Raw genomic sequence first — 18,745 nt, forward strand, 5'->3', positions numbered from 1 at the left:
AGTCAATAGAGTTTCTTTTTTTATTTCAATCATTACTTACTAAAAAGCGTCTGAACAACCAAGCAGCGTTCCCTCAAATTTCATAAGCTGTATTTATTTGGCATACTCAAGCTGCTTGTTGACTCAAAAACCAGTCTCCTCTTTTACAGAAGAAAATCCTTTTGTGCCCACACCCCCCTGCCCTAAAAAATCAGTATTTTCTAGTTTATAGGTGTAGCTATACGTGATTCAATGCATCAACTTCTTAAAAGGTATGTTAAAGAAAATAATTGATTAAATACTTCAGTCATGTTGGTTGAAAACCCTATTTTCCTCACTATTTTTATTACATATTATAAAGCTACAAATTTCATTGTCACACAGTTCCTGAGACATCAAGATCAAATTGTACTTACAATTATCCACAAAACCAGTGTTAATTTACATGTTATATAACAAATCCCTATGGAGTAACAGATCAAATGGACAAAAGCAGCAGCAGTCTCAAGCAGACCAAAAGACAGCCGCAGCTTTGCATACTACCACAAAACAGCCTAAGAAAAAAACAGCTGCATTTTTTTCAAAAAGCTACCTCATTTGCCTGTATCAAAACTAGTCTAAAACAAATAATTCCTTTATTAATGGTCCTTATGTAATTGTTACATATTACTGTGGCCTGGAACTTGAATCATCACTAAATGAGCACAACCACATCATAGCAGGATCCTATCAGGTAGGAAATGTTTACAATTCTACTTGCAGGTTTGTCTTTTTCCAACCCCTACAGAGAAAACATCATCTCCCCATTATGCTATAAGAGCCAACAAATTAACATAAGAAAACTGTATTTATATCAGCTGCACTAAACTTTGATTTTCCTTGAGGATGTGTGTTTCTCTTTCAGACTAACAAAATACAAACCTAAACGTTTTTTATTTTTTTTAAACCCAGAGTTACTTTAACTGATTTTGTAAACCAGAAGTTACTTTTTTTTGTTTGTTTCATTGTTTCTAGCTCAGAAGTTACTTTTAAAATTTTTCATTTTTAGAACTCTCTAAATACATCTCCCCTCACTTAAAAGCCATGCAAAAATCTGCATCATCTTTCATTACAATTGTCTATGGCCAGCTCAGTCACACCAGCTCCTTCTGTACTGCAAGATTCACTGAATTACACTGAATTCAGTATAAAAATCACCATGATCAACTGCTCTAAACAGCAATTAGCACAGAAGACAAAAATTTCAGGTTAGCATGATACAGCAAGTGTCAAGACTGTCAAGCATCTCATTTCGGCCCCCCAAACCCCAAACCAATATATTTGTGCTTCCATTTTATTTTCATTTTTATAGGAGTTGCTAAGTAAATGCTACAGAGGTTTTCAGACTGAGATAATTTCAGTTAGTTATTGTGAAAGTCCTCATTGTTACAGAGTTCTAGCAAAACTAAGTAAATTTAATCTAAAGGGGAATGACAGAAGTTTGTATTATACATAAAGCATATTATATATATTATATATTATATTATATATATATATATTATACATAAGTGATTTTATTTCATCTTAGTATTCATAGCCAAGATCTAGAAACAAAACAAGTCATTCTGAGGCACATCAGAAACAAAAAATTGCAGATATAGCTCAGGTATATTACTTGTATACTTTTCTTGTATATTATATATTTCTTATATATATTGTATATTTTTTTTATCATACCATTTATGCTGTGATTTAGCATTCAATTTACCACAGTGGCAACATGTGTTGATGAAGTCAGTCTCATGATGATGAGCCACAGTTTCACAGAAATACTGTCTCATGAAATTATACTGACAACTGCTCTGTCTCCAGCCCTTTGTCCTGCATGAGTCGTACATGATTATGCTGTAGGTTTCTCCAATCCTATGTTTGGTCCTATGTCCTGGACAGACCTTGGACCCACACAATAGTCTTGTCCTCAGCACTGTCCCTGACATCTTTTCATTTTGCTCCTGGTAGGACTCCTAGGCACACTCTGACCCTGACTAAACACTCTGCTGCCTCTGGAGCTGCCAGCGTGTGGCTCTGCCACTCTACCCTGTATTTGGTTTCTTTCCTTTTTCCCCTCTACTTTTACTAATCTATACTCTAGTTTCTAGACACCATCAAATCTTGCTTTCTTCAGAAACTTGAGCAAAAAATCAGATTTAAGAAATCATTTTTCTTGCAGAAATATTTTGCAGTAACTTCCAGAAAACAACCTGCTTTTGGTCTACAAAATCCTACAGTGCTCTAGAAGTAAAGTCCTTCAAAAATTTTCAAGAATTACAAATTTCCACATATCTTGGCTGTGATACTCTAGGCTTTCTTTCCTCTAGGATGAGGACATCAGTTTCAGAAACTCCTGGATACCTGTTATTATTTTCATGCAAATGTCACTGACTTTCTCACGTTACCCTAACACAGCAGCCAAAGAGAAATTAACTTTCTGATTACCTGTTTCTATACTTCCCTTAAAAGAAATTGAGATAAGCATCCTGGAATTTTTTGACAAGATTACAGTGACTACCACTGTCTCACACAGAACTTTAATTTTCCCTACTATTAAAGACTGTTTTGTACAAGGAAGAGCCTCAATGTCTGTTGGAAAGAGGGCTTCACCTGTTTGAAAACTAATATCCAGTGCTCTTTATGGCCTAGATTTCCAAGACAACTACATGGGACCAGCAAACTTGAGTCACAGCTTCATGTCACAAGCAGGATACCTTAAGCAATCTAAAATCAGGCATTAGTGCTGATTTCAAGCACCTGGATCCTAAACTGGCCAGAAATGTATTGCATCTGACTGCTAGATGATAAAAGAAAGAAAAAAAAAGGATTATCTGAAACATGCTATTTCACTTACCCCACTGTTAAAAAGCACCAACAGTAAAACCCAAAAAAATAAAAAGGAGAACAAAAAAACAGCCCTGTAACTTAAAGACAGTGGTCTGAAAACCGGATTGGCACTCTGGTTTCTCAAGTCTGTAGCAGGCAAGAACTTCCCCACATCGCAGGAAAAAAACAGAAGCTAAGCATAAAATCATACACTTCTATCTGGCAGAAAACTACCAGTGACACTAGATTAAAAACATAAATCCTAATTCTAATAATTATTTTACAGCAGATTTTAGGAGTTTTAGAAGCATAATAATTGCCTTTAAGGACAATGGTATTTTTAATCAGGCACTTAAAAAGGAAGAGAGAAAAGCAGAGAAGTGATTTAAAGCAGCCAAATTCTATCATATTACTTCCTGTGCACTGCCTAGAGGCTATGAGAAGTGAGCAATCACATTAATTCGGTCCCATCACTATGAAAAAGATGCAAGAAGACAATGATGATGATTCTGGCAAAGAATTACCACTTTTCTCCCAGCACACAGAGAAACATATGCTGGATACTAGTATGTGATTTCTGTTCGAAAGGAAACGTCTGTGTGAAGCTTTCTTAATCTACAGAGAAAATTCATAGTGAAATAACAAATCCCCAATGGGTATGCAGTTCTGAACACTACTACGGTGAAGCCTGCTTCCTCAAAGAAGGAATTAAAGGTCTTGAAATATTTTTGGCAGCTCAAGAGAGGTCTAGGTATCTCAAGTGCTTATAACTCTCCTTCATACAGAGAGAGTAAACTAATTCTGCATTTCAAATATTCTAAAGAGTCCTGTTTCTGTGAATGATCCACCTCCCTTAATTCCTCAAAAATTTTGCTTATACTTCTAATTTCACTTCTCCCCAAGACCAGGTTATTTCTCAACACATTTCTGACAGATAATATGCTAACCTTAAGAAATACTTAAGTTCTGAGCCTTAGTGTGCAAACTTAGTCCAGCCTTTTACTTCAAGTCTCTAGGCATGTTCAATGGCAAGAGTCTTGACAGCTCCACTGACCTCTTATCCTGTAAATTCTGGACAGTCAGTGGAACAAAGCATGACTGATTTTATCTGCCCTACTACCTTATTATCTCCTTTTGTATTGTTCTTCCTCTCATATATGTCCATCAGCAGTTGGGATTTAAAAAATAAGCTAGAACATATTCACTAGGAGAGAATTCATCTTCTTCACACTTTTTAACAGCATCTGACATGTGGGGCACTTTTGATCCATGTCAAATTCTGGCTGTAAGACAGAAGCACAGGTCCAAGCCAGCAAGCTTGGAAAGTGGCCATAAACAAAACTGAACTTCAGCTAGGAAGCCACCAAATAAAACTGTTTATTTCCAGGTCTTTAATAAATAAATAGGCAAAAATTTCTACAGCATGACTGTACTGGCAGCGTTTCCTCAGTAGAGATTAAAATAAAAGAAAAGATAAGGATACCAAAGCTGTACAGACTAACTAACTGGCCCTGGGTCTATTAACAAGATAGTTAAGATTTTGCAATAACATGGTGGAAGTGTACAAGATTTATAAATATATAAATCAAATTACTGTGAAGGGCTCCCCTACCATGCTCTAATACAATCTTAGTTTTATATAAATGTAATGAGCCTCAAATCAGTAGAGAATTACTTACACAGACAGATAAGGGAGATGTTTGGTGATGCATTACAGAGCATAAGAATGTATCTCCTGAATCAGTAAGAAAAATGACAAATTTATCTCTACTGTTACACTTTCTGCAATTGCTGCAATGGCCTGTCTCAGAAGGCAATCACTTCCTTGCATCTGTTTCAAAATAAAGAACCTGCATAGTCTGACACAGCAGGGGAAAAGAACCTCCAAGAGTGTCGTAGTTCTCTCAGGAGATTATGTTTCAGGACCTTGTGATCCAACATCAAAAATGTATGCAATGAAGCATCTTTAATGAAATCACAAACTCCTGCAAAGCCTCTCTCACATCTGTGTAACTGACAGTGAAAAAATCAAAACATACAAATTGATTAAATTTGTCAATTATTATTTTGGTGAGAGTTCTGAACACATTCTCTTCAAATACAAACCTGCAGAACAAGAATCTGGCTATTGGTTTACTGATCATACTAATTAGAGGACCAAGTCTTGGATTCTAGAAAGCAAGGATGAAAAGATAAAACATTCATATTAGGTAGAATAATTTACAAACAAATAAAGTAGCACTTCAGCTCTGTTTCATGTATTTAGGTTTTTTTTTTCCTTGTGTAATGACTGAGATCTAATTTTTTAATTACCATAACCTTCACTAAAAGCTGGCTTATCTTATTTTTAAGGCAATCACTAAGGATAAGCTCTCTGAAGTCTTTTAAAAAGGAGTAACAAACAACAAAAGTGATTAGATACGAGGTGAACTTCTGTGGGTTTTTTTCAAGTATTATGCTAGAACAAATAAAACCATTTTCTACTGTGTACAGTTTTAAGCCTGGAACTCTACTAGCACAAGGCATTACAACCTCCCAATGGCTGTACCATGGTGTTTCAGCTTGCTTCTGCCCTGGCTATCTCTCCTGAGTTCATGCTAACAGCTTTGGCTTATTCAGTCATAACTAGTCTTCTGGCACGGAGCTCCACCTGCTGACAAGTCTCTCAAGTGTTGCAGAGCTTGCACACCAAGTCTCAGTTTTGTCAACCAGGTCCAGGAAAATGCTGCAGTATGCAAAATAAATCTACGAAACACTTCTACGGTGAGAACAGTATGTAATTTCAAACACATGTTCTTAAAAGTCATGAGTTCATGCCTTCATAATTTTTTTTATCATGTATGGAAAAAGGAAAAGATATGTTAAAGTGGTACAGAGATTTCACTATTTGATTGCTAAACAAAATTAATTACTATTTTATATTAACTGAATTTATTGCCTGGTTTAAGAACTCCCTGAAGACTCCCAATCCAGTAACAATTTCCAAGGCAATACTGATGTTGTAAGTTTAAAGCTTTACCATGAAATGCAAATTATCATAATTGTATGTAATTACCTGAGTAAATGTTTAGCTGGTACTGCAATATTCAAAAATTAATGATGTTTTTATTTCTAATCTGATCATCAGACATATAAAAGTTTTTTGCTGTTGTTTTCTTCATTTGAATTACCATGGACTACTGCCATGCTTTGATGATCACATCAACAGCAAAAATACACCCTACGTAACTCAAGACAAATGGCAGGCCATACATCCCCTGACTGAACACCTAAAGGTGGAAGTTAGCTCAAGTAGCTTCCAGTTAAATTTTATGAAGTGACATAATACATAAAACTTTGGATACTACTGAATTTTTGTCAAAATATATCTATTTACATGGAATAACCAGCTTTTTTATAGTATCTTCATACTTAAAGTAGAGAAAAAAATGTGAACTATATATCTCCCATTAACATAGCGAATGGCATAAATGCATAACTCTAAGGGGCTAAAAAACAAGATTTTAAACTTCTAGTGCTGTCAGCATTATAATTATCTCTGTCTTGCATGGATAAGTCAGTAGAAAAGTATAATTGCTAGTAACAATAAGATGTTTCATTTTTCCATATACAATGATAAAACTGTTAAATGCAATGTTCAGAAATTTTTATTTCACTCCATGTTATATCCTGACTGAAAACAAGAGAATGGTTTGGCAATTTCCTTTTTTCCTTAAATGAGTACATGACTACCAATACACAGCAAATATACTTCAAAAAATATATTGACTGAAGCAAACCATATGGGAGACACTAACGCAATACAAAACTTCCTACATTTAATAGAGGCAAAAAAGAACAAGGAAACTAAGTAAAAACACTCACATAACATTATACTGTCTATAAAAACATATCTAACAGCATTTCAGAATTTCACTCTGTGTTAGTATTCTATTATAGAGTTACCTAATGTAAAAGAAGGGAAAGAAAACAATTTGCAAACTATTCCACCATGAAATTGACTCTATTTATATGATATAAATACTTAGGAGATATGAAACAAAATTGCTTTGCATATCCCTCCTTTATATTTTAAATTACAAAACAAAAAAATGACTTGTGACTTGAGGACATGAAAATTTACTTCATACGGATGCTGACAACACAAGCCAACTATGATTTTCTAATTCTTAGGAAAAAAAATTGCAAAACAAGTGTTTACAATTAATTTCTGAACAATAATAAATAACTATATTCGAGTGTATCAGAGTAACATTTAGATGAACTGCTCTCAGAAAAAGAGGAGAAAACTAATTTATAGCTGAAGAAACAGTCATCCTCTTGAATGAAACTAGGATGAGCAATCAGCAGCAAGAACATTTAGTTTCTGATATTTTACAGTCTTATATTTTTAAGGAGTTTTACTAAAAAAAAAAAAAAAATCCCATTTTAAAAATCACCACTATGTTTATTTACAGAAACAACCCATCAGAGCATTATTTTTCCATCTTGAGATATAGTCAAGACTGCCAGATCAGGGGTGATGCCAAACGTAAGCACAGACTGAGGGAAAGAAGAACACATTAAGAGCAGCCCTGCAGAGAGGGACTCCGGGGTGCTGGTATACAAAAGTGAGCTGTCATCATCCATTTGCAGCCCAAAGGGTCAACCACATCCTGGGCTACACTCAAAGCACCATGAGCAGCAGGATGATGGAGGCGACTATTTCCTTCTACTCTGCCTCTGTGAGATTCCATCTTGAAAACTGCACCCAGGTCTGGGGTCTTCAAGACAAGAAAGAGATGGCACAATCCCAGAGGAAAGCCACTAAACTGATCATAGTGCTGGAGCACCACTCCTACGACAACAGGCTGAGAGAGGAGTTGTTCAGCCTGGAGAAGGAAAGGAAGATCTCCAGGAAGATCTCACTGAAGCCCTTAAGTACTTAATGGAAGCTCATAAGAAAGATGGAGGCTGACTCTTCATGCTGGCAGACAGTGATATAAGGGGAACCAGTCTTAGTCTAAAAGAGGAGAAGTTCCAGCACCTGAGCAGAGCCTTACTCTGTCGGGAACACAGCTCTGGCACAAGCTGTGGGAGAGGAGACGCCACCACTACTGACAGTGGCCACCCAACACCACCTTAATCCTCTCTGCTCCATTGCAGGGTGACAGCAGCAGTCCCCTCACGTGCAGAGACAACAGGCCTGACTACTTCTGGCTCACTGAAGCAACCAGCTGGGGAACAGGCTGTGTGAGAGAAAAAATGCCCGAGTCTGCACTACCTCTCAGCACTTCTACTTAGTGTAGCTCAGGTGTAAGGACTTATACAACATCACAGGCATCAAATCACTTAACAATCACCTAAAATCCCTTCTCAGAAAGCAAGGACAATATCAACACCATCAGGCATGCTTAGCTCCTGTCTTTTTTCAAGTCTAAAGCTGGTAGAATTCCTTACTAGGTGCAGGAGCTCCTTCAGGTCCAAAGGGAAAAAACAGCATGAGCAGCAGAATGAACAGGATCCAGTGCAGGCTGCAGTAGATCACGACCATCTCCTTTCTAGGGCAACATGTGCTTATCCCAAGGCAGCCTCAGTGCCAATAGCCTGCGTGTAAATCTTGTATCCTGTACATGTAAACGCTGAACTTGACTTAGCTGTGCAAATAAACATGCCTGCTTTCACAGTTAACCCTGTTTTCAGTCCCATTCAGTCTCCTGTACAAGACAAGGACTTCCACATCTGGCACCCAAAAAGTAAGAGTGCATGTCCAAGAGTGGCTTAGCCCTTCTGGCAAGCTTTGCCTTGAGGAAGCAAGGAAAGTGGTAATTCTGCACAATTTATTCTTCAGATGGACCTTAACACATCACACTTCATGACAGGTCCTCTCTGCAAGGTAGCTCGAATAATCTGCATTATTTTCATAAATGGTGAAGGCACTCGGAACTCTCAGATAACACAGGCCAGACGGAACCGCATAAACTAGAGCAAGTTACTTAAAGTACACAATCCACGTTAAAAATGAATGTTAACATTATCTCTGGCATACAAATGCATACCTGATTTATTTTTTCAAGTTGCCTTAACTTGACAAAATTTTACCTACTGGTTTAAAAAATAAAACAACAAAAACCAACATTATCCTCTATTTCAGCTTACACAACATCACCTTAGTGGGTTAAATATTTCTGCCTCCAGCTTCCTGATTCTGTTTTACCTTCTCCCTGAGAAGCTGACCAGACTGCCTCTCATCATTAGGCCTCTTCCTAATTGCTCTCATGGCTTTTCTCTGCAACCTTGCATTGAGTTAAAGTGGCAAGATTTTGTAAATGGTGCATCCTGCTGTAGTGGAAGGTGTTGAAAGGGTTTGGAACTAGGCAATCTTGGAAGTCCCTTCCAACCCAAACCATCCTATGGCTCTGTTGCCCCTTCCCCTGCCCTCCTGCAGAGGCCACCATGCCCTGAGCACAGAACCAGCCACACTGTGCCATCTGCCCTGGCGCACTGTGGGCCCATCAGTGGCTGCACTGGAGGTGATGAGCCCCCTCACCTTGAAGGTGACACTGGAGGTGACACAGTGCTGGCAGTGATGGAGCTGATGTGTCTCTGTCCTGTTGGCCCTGTGTAGGCCTGTGCTCAGCACACAGGATTATTTTCTCCCACTCACTGAAACAGAGGTTTAGACACCAGAAAGCAGACTTCAGCAACCTTGAGCTGAAGGGAAGAGTACCACTCTTATGACTAGACTCATCATCTCAACTAATACTAGCAGACACTAATCACTAACACTACTACAGGATATGGTATTAAGTAACTAACAAGATAGCCTGCACCAAAAAGACTCCAAGCCTCCTAATCTTCTGCAATCATTATCCTGATCCTTCCTTTCTCTTCATCTTTTTGCACTTTTTTAAACTCCTTCTAGGTCACGACAAGCATACAAGCTTTGTAAAATAATGTTTTGTACCAGTGTAAATGAGAACCATCTCATAGTGCCTTGTAAATATTAAACAGCAGTGGAGAAAGAGAATGTGACAATCAAGTATAATTGTAGAATGGGAATCAAACAGTTCCACAAAGAGACAGAGGAAGAAAAACAGCTCTCCCCTCAGAAACAACTATTTAATTATCATTTCACAGAGCTACTGCCCCACAGGCCAAAAAGAATGTGAGGCTAAACCTCAAAGAAAAAAAGTCACAAATATCTCCAACATGTCAAAACTAATCCACAAAGGCAAAAACTGTTTGCCCCTTTAGTAAACAGGTACTGTTTGTTTGCTTTTTTATTTGGCCTACAAACTCTGCATATAGATGCACACAACTGAGAAAAGGAAGTCACACAAAATATTAGCAAAGTAAGGTACTTATTTAAACTATATGAGGTCTCATCAGACCAAAAAAAACCCTTTTAATTATTAAGAGCATGTAAACATTTAAAAATAAGTTGTAAAGAAACCAATGTTCATTTCTGTTTGAGAAAAGAGTAATTACAGTACATAACATTAATTTTTCTCAATTACATAACAATTGCAGCAATTCCAAGAGCTTTTGCTGTTCATTTTCTACCTACAACTGTAAATTTATTTCTTCAACAAAGCCAAGGAAATTACCAATAGCTACTCAGTCACATATACTAAATCTATGTAAGGGTTAAGACTTTTCTTTGTTAAACAGTGTAATGAAAATTTAAGCATCAAGTGTAGAGAAGATGAATCCAAGTCCCCACACACAGATTGTTATGAGTTACTGCCACTTAAAAAGAAAAAATATCATGCAACTGAACTTCTCGTCCAAACAAGTCCCCAGAAATGCAAAGTGAAGCCCATTCACTTTAAATCACCTCAGTGAGTAGCTTGATACTCTGATCCCAGGTCTGAAGTACAATGGCAGGGCTACACAATTCAGTAAAACAGATGTAAAACTTACTATAGAAGTCACTGATCTGGCATCTTCTTCATAATTCACTACAGGTGGTGGCTCTTTCCCATCATTCTCTTGAACTTTCTGTTCCAGTAGTTCTTTCTGGGCTGCAAATTTTGCCTCAGAGCATCTTAATTGCTGGACTGTTTGCTTAAGTTCTTCAAGTGCTTGCTTTTGGCTCAGCAAGAGTACAATACTGCAAAGAAAAATAAAAATTCAACAATGTACATGAATCAAAATAGTCTATTTGCTTCATAAAATCTGGGGAGAAGAAAGCATGACAATTCTTCAACATTATCATTTGTTCAAAGATGAAGCAATTCTAGAAAATTTTCAAAGCAACACGATAATAAAAGCAAACACTCATTCTCTCTCTCTATCACAAAAAATTTGTTTAATATATATAGGTAGAACTCCTGCTTTCATACACTTTTGACTGAATTGATAAACACTGGGGTTCCCCCTCCTTTAGAGAATAAGTAAATTTTAGATAATGATTTGAAGTGATGAGAAATTCACTCCAATCAGTGTAGTTGTTGCAGTAATAATTTGCAATATTAAACTCCCCTCACATCCAGTATAAATTCATATGGCATCACATAAGAGGTATCTGTTTTTTCCTCTGCACTGTAAGTATTTCTGGACTGGGGTATAACTGTCTTATGAAGCTAAATAAAGGTATCTTTATGAGGAACTAAAAGCAACTTTTCATCTTCACCTTATTTTTATAGTTCTTCTCTGAATACCACTTATACTCATGAATACTTGAGACAGTTGTGATTAAATCATATTGAAGGACACGCACAAGAGTATCTGCAGGCATGCAGATCATCCCAACGAACTACCAAAACCAAAGACTGACAGAAGCTGCCTAAGAGACAGTATCACTCACAGTGTAATACAGACACCGTTATAAGCACTCTATCAGTGCCCAGTAATATGTGGTTTACAGGAGATGCTGAGTTCTCACAGCCTACAATAACAGATGAAGGAGGTGAATGGACCAGAACTATGAAGAATGAGGACCATATAAAGAAAAATCTCAGTATTGTGTTACTCTGTATCTTCAGGATAACCCCTTGAAGACAAGCCCTCCTGCAAGCCCTACCCTTGAAGAAAAAAAGAAAGGCAAAAGTAGCTCATGCAGGTATTGATCCTTCACAAAGTGATGCTCAGCCAAATGGGTACTCAAATGGGTTTCAAATAACAGGGGAATCACCTGTCATAAAATCCTCTTTGGAAGGAAAAGATACAAATAGTATTGATACAGGTGAATATTATATCAAGTCAGTAATAAGTAAAACTCTTCACTATCAGGAAAATGATTGTTCATCCAAAAATGGTGTGAGGTATGCAGACACAATTCTCAAATCTGAAACTGAGATTTGGCATGGACTTGCACATATTTAAAAGCATCAGAGAAGCAAATGAACAACTACTCTGAAGTTATCCTGAAGATAATGTGTTTTCATCTGGTCTCCTTTATGAGAGAAAAAGGACCTCACCATGTGAAAATAACAGGTTTCAACCATCAGCAAGGCTTTAGGTGAATACACACTGGCTGGGGTAACATCCCCAAACACAGAATGGTTTCAACTAATCAGGACACAGCAATAACACAACATAAAAATACCCTGAAAAGTCACTCATAAGCTAGTCTCTTTCTGAACTGTGGCAAAATGGATTACAATCTGATTTCATTTCCCAAATCCAGCTTTCAGTGCTTGCCACTCCAGTCATGCATGAGGAATTAGAATCTATAAAATAATTTGCCTGTGGCTTGCATGAGTGCAAACTGCAAAGTTCTTATTGCTAGTAATAGCTACAAGCAACTTCACAGAGTGACATCTTTTATGAAGGATCCCCGCAGATCACAGCTACACGTGAGAAAGTGGTAAAAAGGTGTACTAAACCAAAACCTAAATATTCAATATGCTATATATTTTAAGGGCAGTGGGTATGCTTGACATATACATATATAAATAAAATACAATTAAAACATTTTCTGTGTTGAAGGTGATATCATCATTTGAAGATGGAAAGGGATATTAGTGTGGGGATAATAGTACCAAGACATTGCCATAAGGTATGACTTTATGCAGTCATTATTAAACCCAATGCTACAGTTGGACAAGATATTCTGGGGACAGTAAACATCCTGAAACATCCTGATCAACTCTGCACTGCAGTTAAAAGGTGAAAAGGGAGTTTGTTGGAGGCAGGCATGATCAATGACAAATCAGAACAAGGATAACTTCAGGGAAGCCTTCACTGTACAGCTAGACATCTAAGCCAGATTCCCTGCCTTTTAATAAGAGAAACAGGTACTGGTGCAATTTGAACTGAAATCATCTTTTCAACATCACAAACATCTGCTAAAGGATCAGTCAGAGGAGCCTTCAAACAGTAAGAAACACAGTGAGGGTCTAAACTATTTTCAGGGAGTGATAACTGGTAACAATACAATACTGAGGGGAAAAAACCCAAACAACACCCATTAAACTCAGCTAGTTCAATTATAGTTTATCCTTTAAGTAGCATACAGCAAAGAAGACAGGTCAAGAACCAAAAATTGGAAAACACACTGTGAGTGCGTGTGAATTTCATCACAGAAAGGACATAAAATATCTATTTGAACCACTGGCAACAGATATATAAAGTTTTGTACAAGAATTAAATGTTTCATGTGATGGAACAATGTGATACAATGTTTCATATGAAAAAGTTCCATCAACAAAGAGCATCAAGACTCTTTCAGTAAATGAAGGATTACCTAAAGGACTTGCATTCCAATTCACTACTGCTAGTGTAAACGAATATTTATGACCAAATTAGTAAGATTAAGACTGATTGCAACAAGGATCAGAAAAATATCACTACAGACAAAAGGTTTCTTTATCTGTTGAACTGACATCAGTTTAGAAGAGTATGTGAATATTTTTTCTAACCAAAGGTAGAAGAACTAAATACCTAAAGATGTTGCCCAGGAATGATTCTTCATAATAATTTTTTATTTATGGTGCACTAAAACACTCACTAATGTCTCACCTTTGTTATTTACTATGCAGTACTACAGGGTATGAGATTTACATACTTTACATTTACACTTCTGTAAAGGAAATGCAAAGAATGAACTTTACCTGACAAGATGCAAACATATTACTGCATAAGAAAGTCTTGCACAAGACTCTGAAAGCCTTTCACAGAATTAAACCTCCACAAGGAATTCTGCCAAACAGAGAGGCAACTGAACTCACTCATCTTCTTTGAGCAAGCTGAATTGAATTATTGAAAGGTCCAGCTCTTGAGCCAAAAGCTCTTGCCAAACCATGGCAATTATATTAAACTTATGGAGCTGCACAGTTCTTCAGTGAGTTGGGGTCTGCAGTGGGCAAGGTTTATTTCAGAGACAAGAAACTAACTTCCCATTGTTTTTCACAGTAATTGCTAAACACAAAGCAGAACAAGATTAGTGAAAGTTATTTCTTACTTAAGTTTTAGGAATTGCATTATAGACATTTTTCCCCTTCAAACTATTGTATTTTGAAATTTAAATTTCAACTTACTCAGATTTCTTTTCACATGTCTTAGATGACTCTTCTATTTTTTTCTCTAGTTCCAAAACAAGTTCCTCTTTGCTCAGAAGGGTTTGCTGCGTTTGCATCAGTTCTTCTATTACTGTTTTTAACCTGTAAACAGATTTCAGAAACCCAGCCTGTGAATGCATAAACTCTATATATCTGGGAACACTGTAATCTTTTTCTTGAAGATGTAAAAGAGCACTATTTTTAAGATTATGTTACTCAGTGCTTAGTGATAGTTCTTTTTTTGTGTGGCTAGACCTTCATATTGCTAATCTGTATTGTTAGAGATTCTGTGTGAGCCTCTGTATACACACTAGGTCACAGAATGATCTCCTGTCTGCAGGTTCTCCTACCAAGAAAACATTTTTTCCAGAATATGTGATGAGTTCCATGAATTAATGCCTTCCTAATACATTGCTAATTTATGAGATGCTTTAAGAAAGACAAAAGCCTTCTGACTCGTAAAACATGTGTTAAATAAATACACAGAATCAGTAGCTGGGTTGTATTTATTTCTAGAAATAGTAAAAGTACAAATGATCACTTTCTGTTGTAATAGTGATTGTATCTTTCTTTACGATTATCCTTTTCAGGCTACAATCTCTGGTAATGGTTAATTCAAAGTAAAGTGCAAAACCACTCAATACTAACAGAGAAGGTGTATTACACTTTAAAACCATTATGAACACTTCATAATTATATTGGTAAATACTCCAATAACAAAAAAAAGTTCCATGAAATGTACAACATTTGCATTCTAAACAATGCATGTAAATGGCTTACATAATGACAACTTCTAAAATGTGTATCAATCAAGATTGTTAAATCAGAACAATCTCTTAAAGATAAATAAGCATATACATCTTGTTTCCTTTTTGTCATTTATCTATACATCTTTAACTATCTTATTTTATTTTCCCTGTATTTTCAAGCCCAATTTCAATAAAATTACTGAAGTAAAAAGCGGAACACAAGCAAAATATATGTAGCAATTACCATTGCACAGATCTATTGCCCAAAACCATTCCAGACCAGGGAGTGGTACACTTAACTCTCTAAATATCTAGGAGGCATATTCCACATGTCCATATATACCAAACTGAGTTATTTCATTCTAAACACTGAATCAGTCCTCTCCTTCCAATATATTTTATACAATGTTGATTATATATGATCTGTACCCCGTCGTGCACTTTATGCTAGGAGACTGGAACCACTAAAAAAAGCCATAGAGTGAATGACAAAAATTTATTTCCCAAAAGACAAACCTTCCACATGTGTTTGAGATAAGATAAATACTTAAAACATTTCCCTCAAAGTAACATCATCACAGCTCTGCTTTCCATATACATTTTTATCAGTTTTAGGCTGTCAAAATCTCTATGCTGAACTTTTCTATGTTTCCTTATACTGGGTCTCCAACTTATTACCAACTAACTTTTTTATTTTAATACTTTGGTAAAGAAAGTAATTTTAAAAAATAAAACTGTTTTTTAAACAGCTTTCTAAACAAAATTTTAATCAACATTGTATTTGCTTAACAACTGATTTACAGGAAGCAGATGTTTTATCTAATGATCCAGCATCAACAGTCATGAAATTAAAATGAAATTGATAAGACTTCATCAGTAGAAGGAATGAGTATATACATGCAGATACAACATCTTTATTATTTCACCACTTCAAAAATATTATATTTTATGTTGCAATATCAGATTAAAACATTAAGTTGATGTAGTTCTTCCTGAAACTTCTGACATACTTCAGAGAGATTTTATTTATCTTAGAGAAAAGAAAAAGAAGCTACCAGGTACACAAAAACTACTTGCCTCCTTGCACTTCATATCTATTCTTTGTTTAAACAATAACTTTCATTCAAACTGAAATGAACAGCTGACAAATGCAGAGCTGACAACTCTGCATCTGCCTTGTATCATCTTGGCCCTTGTTTACCAAAGGAATTTTCTTGTGTGCTGGATATGCCTTATGGATACAATCAGTTTACAGAAGGGTTTCTATGACTTAACAGTTAATCACTGTAACACTTGAAAAATCACATAATGCCCCTGCCTGGAAAGCTTCCATTCCTATTCCTTTAGTTTTAAGCTCTGTTCTGCTGCACCTATCAATTAAAAGTTTGATCTTAGAGAACTCATATTTCAGAAGAATTGGACATTACTATGCTCATTGATCAGCCTTCAGCTGAGGTTGCTTCCTCTCAGCTTTTAATGCGTCTCTTCAAAGCATAAACTCTTATTCTGCTACACTTCTCAGAATTTTTCAGTACTATTCAGTGACACTATGAATATTTATCAGGAGACACCATAACTCATTCCTTAGAAAGGTTAGCTAGTCAACACTGACTTTTAACTACCTCCCTTTGTCAAAATTTTATTCATAAATATAAGTTCACCTTAAAATGTAAAAACCAGTTTTCTCATCATGCTCCCTTAAAATATAGGTTGTTAAAACCATTAACCAGTTATGTATGCAAAGCTGTCATTTTTCCATTGCATAGTCAATAAAACAGCTGATTCAACTAAATATTATTGATTATAAATCAATATAAGTCTTTGAATGTTTTAAATGTTTGTGAAATAAATCTGCCATGTGCATTTATTTTATTTGGTAGGTACTGAAGGTAGTTCTCCTCTGCAGAAACATAATGCAGCATTTTAAAGCTCCAAGGCCATGATTTTAATGTTGAAGATAAAAAGTCAAATTTATATTGTTTCATCATGTAAAGCTGACTTTTTAAAAGTCATCAACTATGGATAAATGATATAGTACACTTCTCTTGCTTGCAAATTTCTCATCATACACAGCTGACAGAAATACAGGTTTTTTGGCTGCAGTGGCTTTAAGGCAAGATATCTAAAACACAGTTAACAAGAGATATGAGTAAAGACCAAGTTACCAAGAACTGTAAAAAAAAAAATGAAGGGTTCTGACCTGCATTAAAAAGCAAAAGGACAAACAGGATAATAATAAACAGTTTTTACAGTACCAGGGGACAGTGGAGCTTCATATGTAATCTGCACTCCCTAATATATTCACAATAATCCAAATAAAAGGACAGTTTGAAAAGTGACAAAAAATGCTGATCATATAATGTTATTTGAGGTAGAGGGAAGGCTGAATCTGAAGGATAAAAAAGGATTATTCTGGACCTTATGACACTCCATACCTGGGCTGTCATTTCAATACATATGGAAATAGGCAAATATGTAGTGGGGAAAAAATAATCCAAAGCTTTACTTATGTAGAGAATGGAGCATGGGTCTAAAATGACCACTACCACTCAGAAATGAAATCTTGGAGATACAGTTGATGATTCCCTGAAAACGCTTGATGACCTGCTCAGGTCAGAAAATCAAACTGAATGCTTCTCTAGGATTTGTTAAAACCAAAGCAGAGCAAGAACACAGGAAACCTTGGAAGGCCTCCCTCTAAACTGTCTATCTGGATTACCTGTGAAATTCTAGTCATTCATCTCAAAATTAATATAGCAACCCTGAAAATATTCAAATAAAGACAACCAGATGGATAAAGGATGAGTAAGCTTTGTGAAAGGACAGATTAAAGCTAAAAGATCACTCTGAAAAAGAGATCACAGAATAGAAGTTGAACAGAAATTTACATTATCATAGGCAGAAAGGAACAGATTGTTCCTCTTCTCTTCCAAAACAAAAGCTTAAGAGCCATAAAACAGAAAAAGATAAGAGCAGGTTCACAAAATAGGAAGTTAATTTCTGGAATTCCTTGACCGAAAATTCTATGGACAACAGATACTTTTACACACTGAACCTGACTGAAAAAGATCACAGAAGTAAAGTACTCCCAAGGACATTGTAAACTACCTCCACGTCCATTAAAGACATTTATCTCAAAATATTTCAGAGGTTAAAATTATGGGAGGCTGAGGAATTAGCATTATATGGTCATCCTGGTTTTGTTCTCTCAAGACTTTTTCCCTGTTGTCTAACATGGGAATGAAGAAAGTTGTGTCTGTCTTCGGTCTGACCTTCTAGGGTTTAACTGTCTTCCTCAGAATCCTAAATATATACCAGAAAGTGAACACCTTAATGACAGCAACACGTAAAAGGGCTACCTGATTTGTGTTCCAGAAATAATGCCACACCATAAAATTTCTCCAATTTGCAAAACCATTTCAAGTGGATGAATGGTTTGCAAGAAAATACTATGAAAATTGTACTGAATATATATATTTGTAGGTAAATATACAGACATACATTTATAACAAAATTATATATTTCATCAGAAATGTTTATTAGAAAAGCAAGATTTCATCTCTTTTATTTAGATATGCTGCTGTCATATTTCTAAACAGTTGGATACAAAAGGCAAGCCAAAGGCAGAATCTTTGAAAAATTTTAATATTCAATTTAAAAGGGAGGCCCAGTATT

General features: G+C 36.0%; 1 protein-coding gene across 6 annotated transcripts in view; it reads right to left on the reverse strand.

Annotated features, from left to right (window-relative positions):
• FER (FER tyrosine kinase) overlaps window positions 1-18,745 on the reverse strand; it is a 166,047-nt gene that overhangs the window by 93,375 nt on the left and 53,927 nt on the right. For all 6 annotated transcript variants that reach the window (XR_013180157.1, XM_077172210.1, XM_077172213.1 and 3 more), the window contains 2 exons: window positions 14,301-14,423; window positions 10,741-10,930 (listed from right to left, as the gene is read on the reverse strand). Coding sequence is in view for 5 of the 6 variants with exons in the window: in XM_077172210.1 (XP_077028325.1) it covers window positions 10,741-10,930; window positions 14,301-14,423 (313 nt within the window). In the remaining variant the exon portion in view is untranslated. The remainder of the gene's footprint in view (window positions 1-10,740; window positions 10,931-14,300; window positions 14,424-18,745) is intronic.

Source organism: Agelaius phoeniceus, chromosome Z (genome assembly GCF_051311805.1).
Source record: "Agelaius phoeniceus isolate bAgePho1 chromosome Z, bAgePho1.hap1, whole genome shotgun sequence".
In the NCBI taxonomy this organism is placed as follows: domain Eukaryota; kingdom Metazoa; phylum Chordata; class Aves; order Passeriformes; family Icteridae; genus Agelaius; species Agelaius phoeniceus.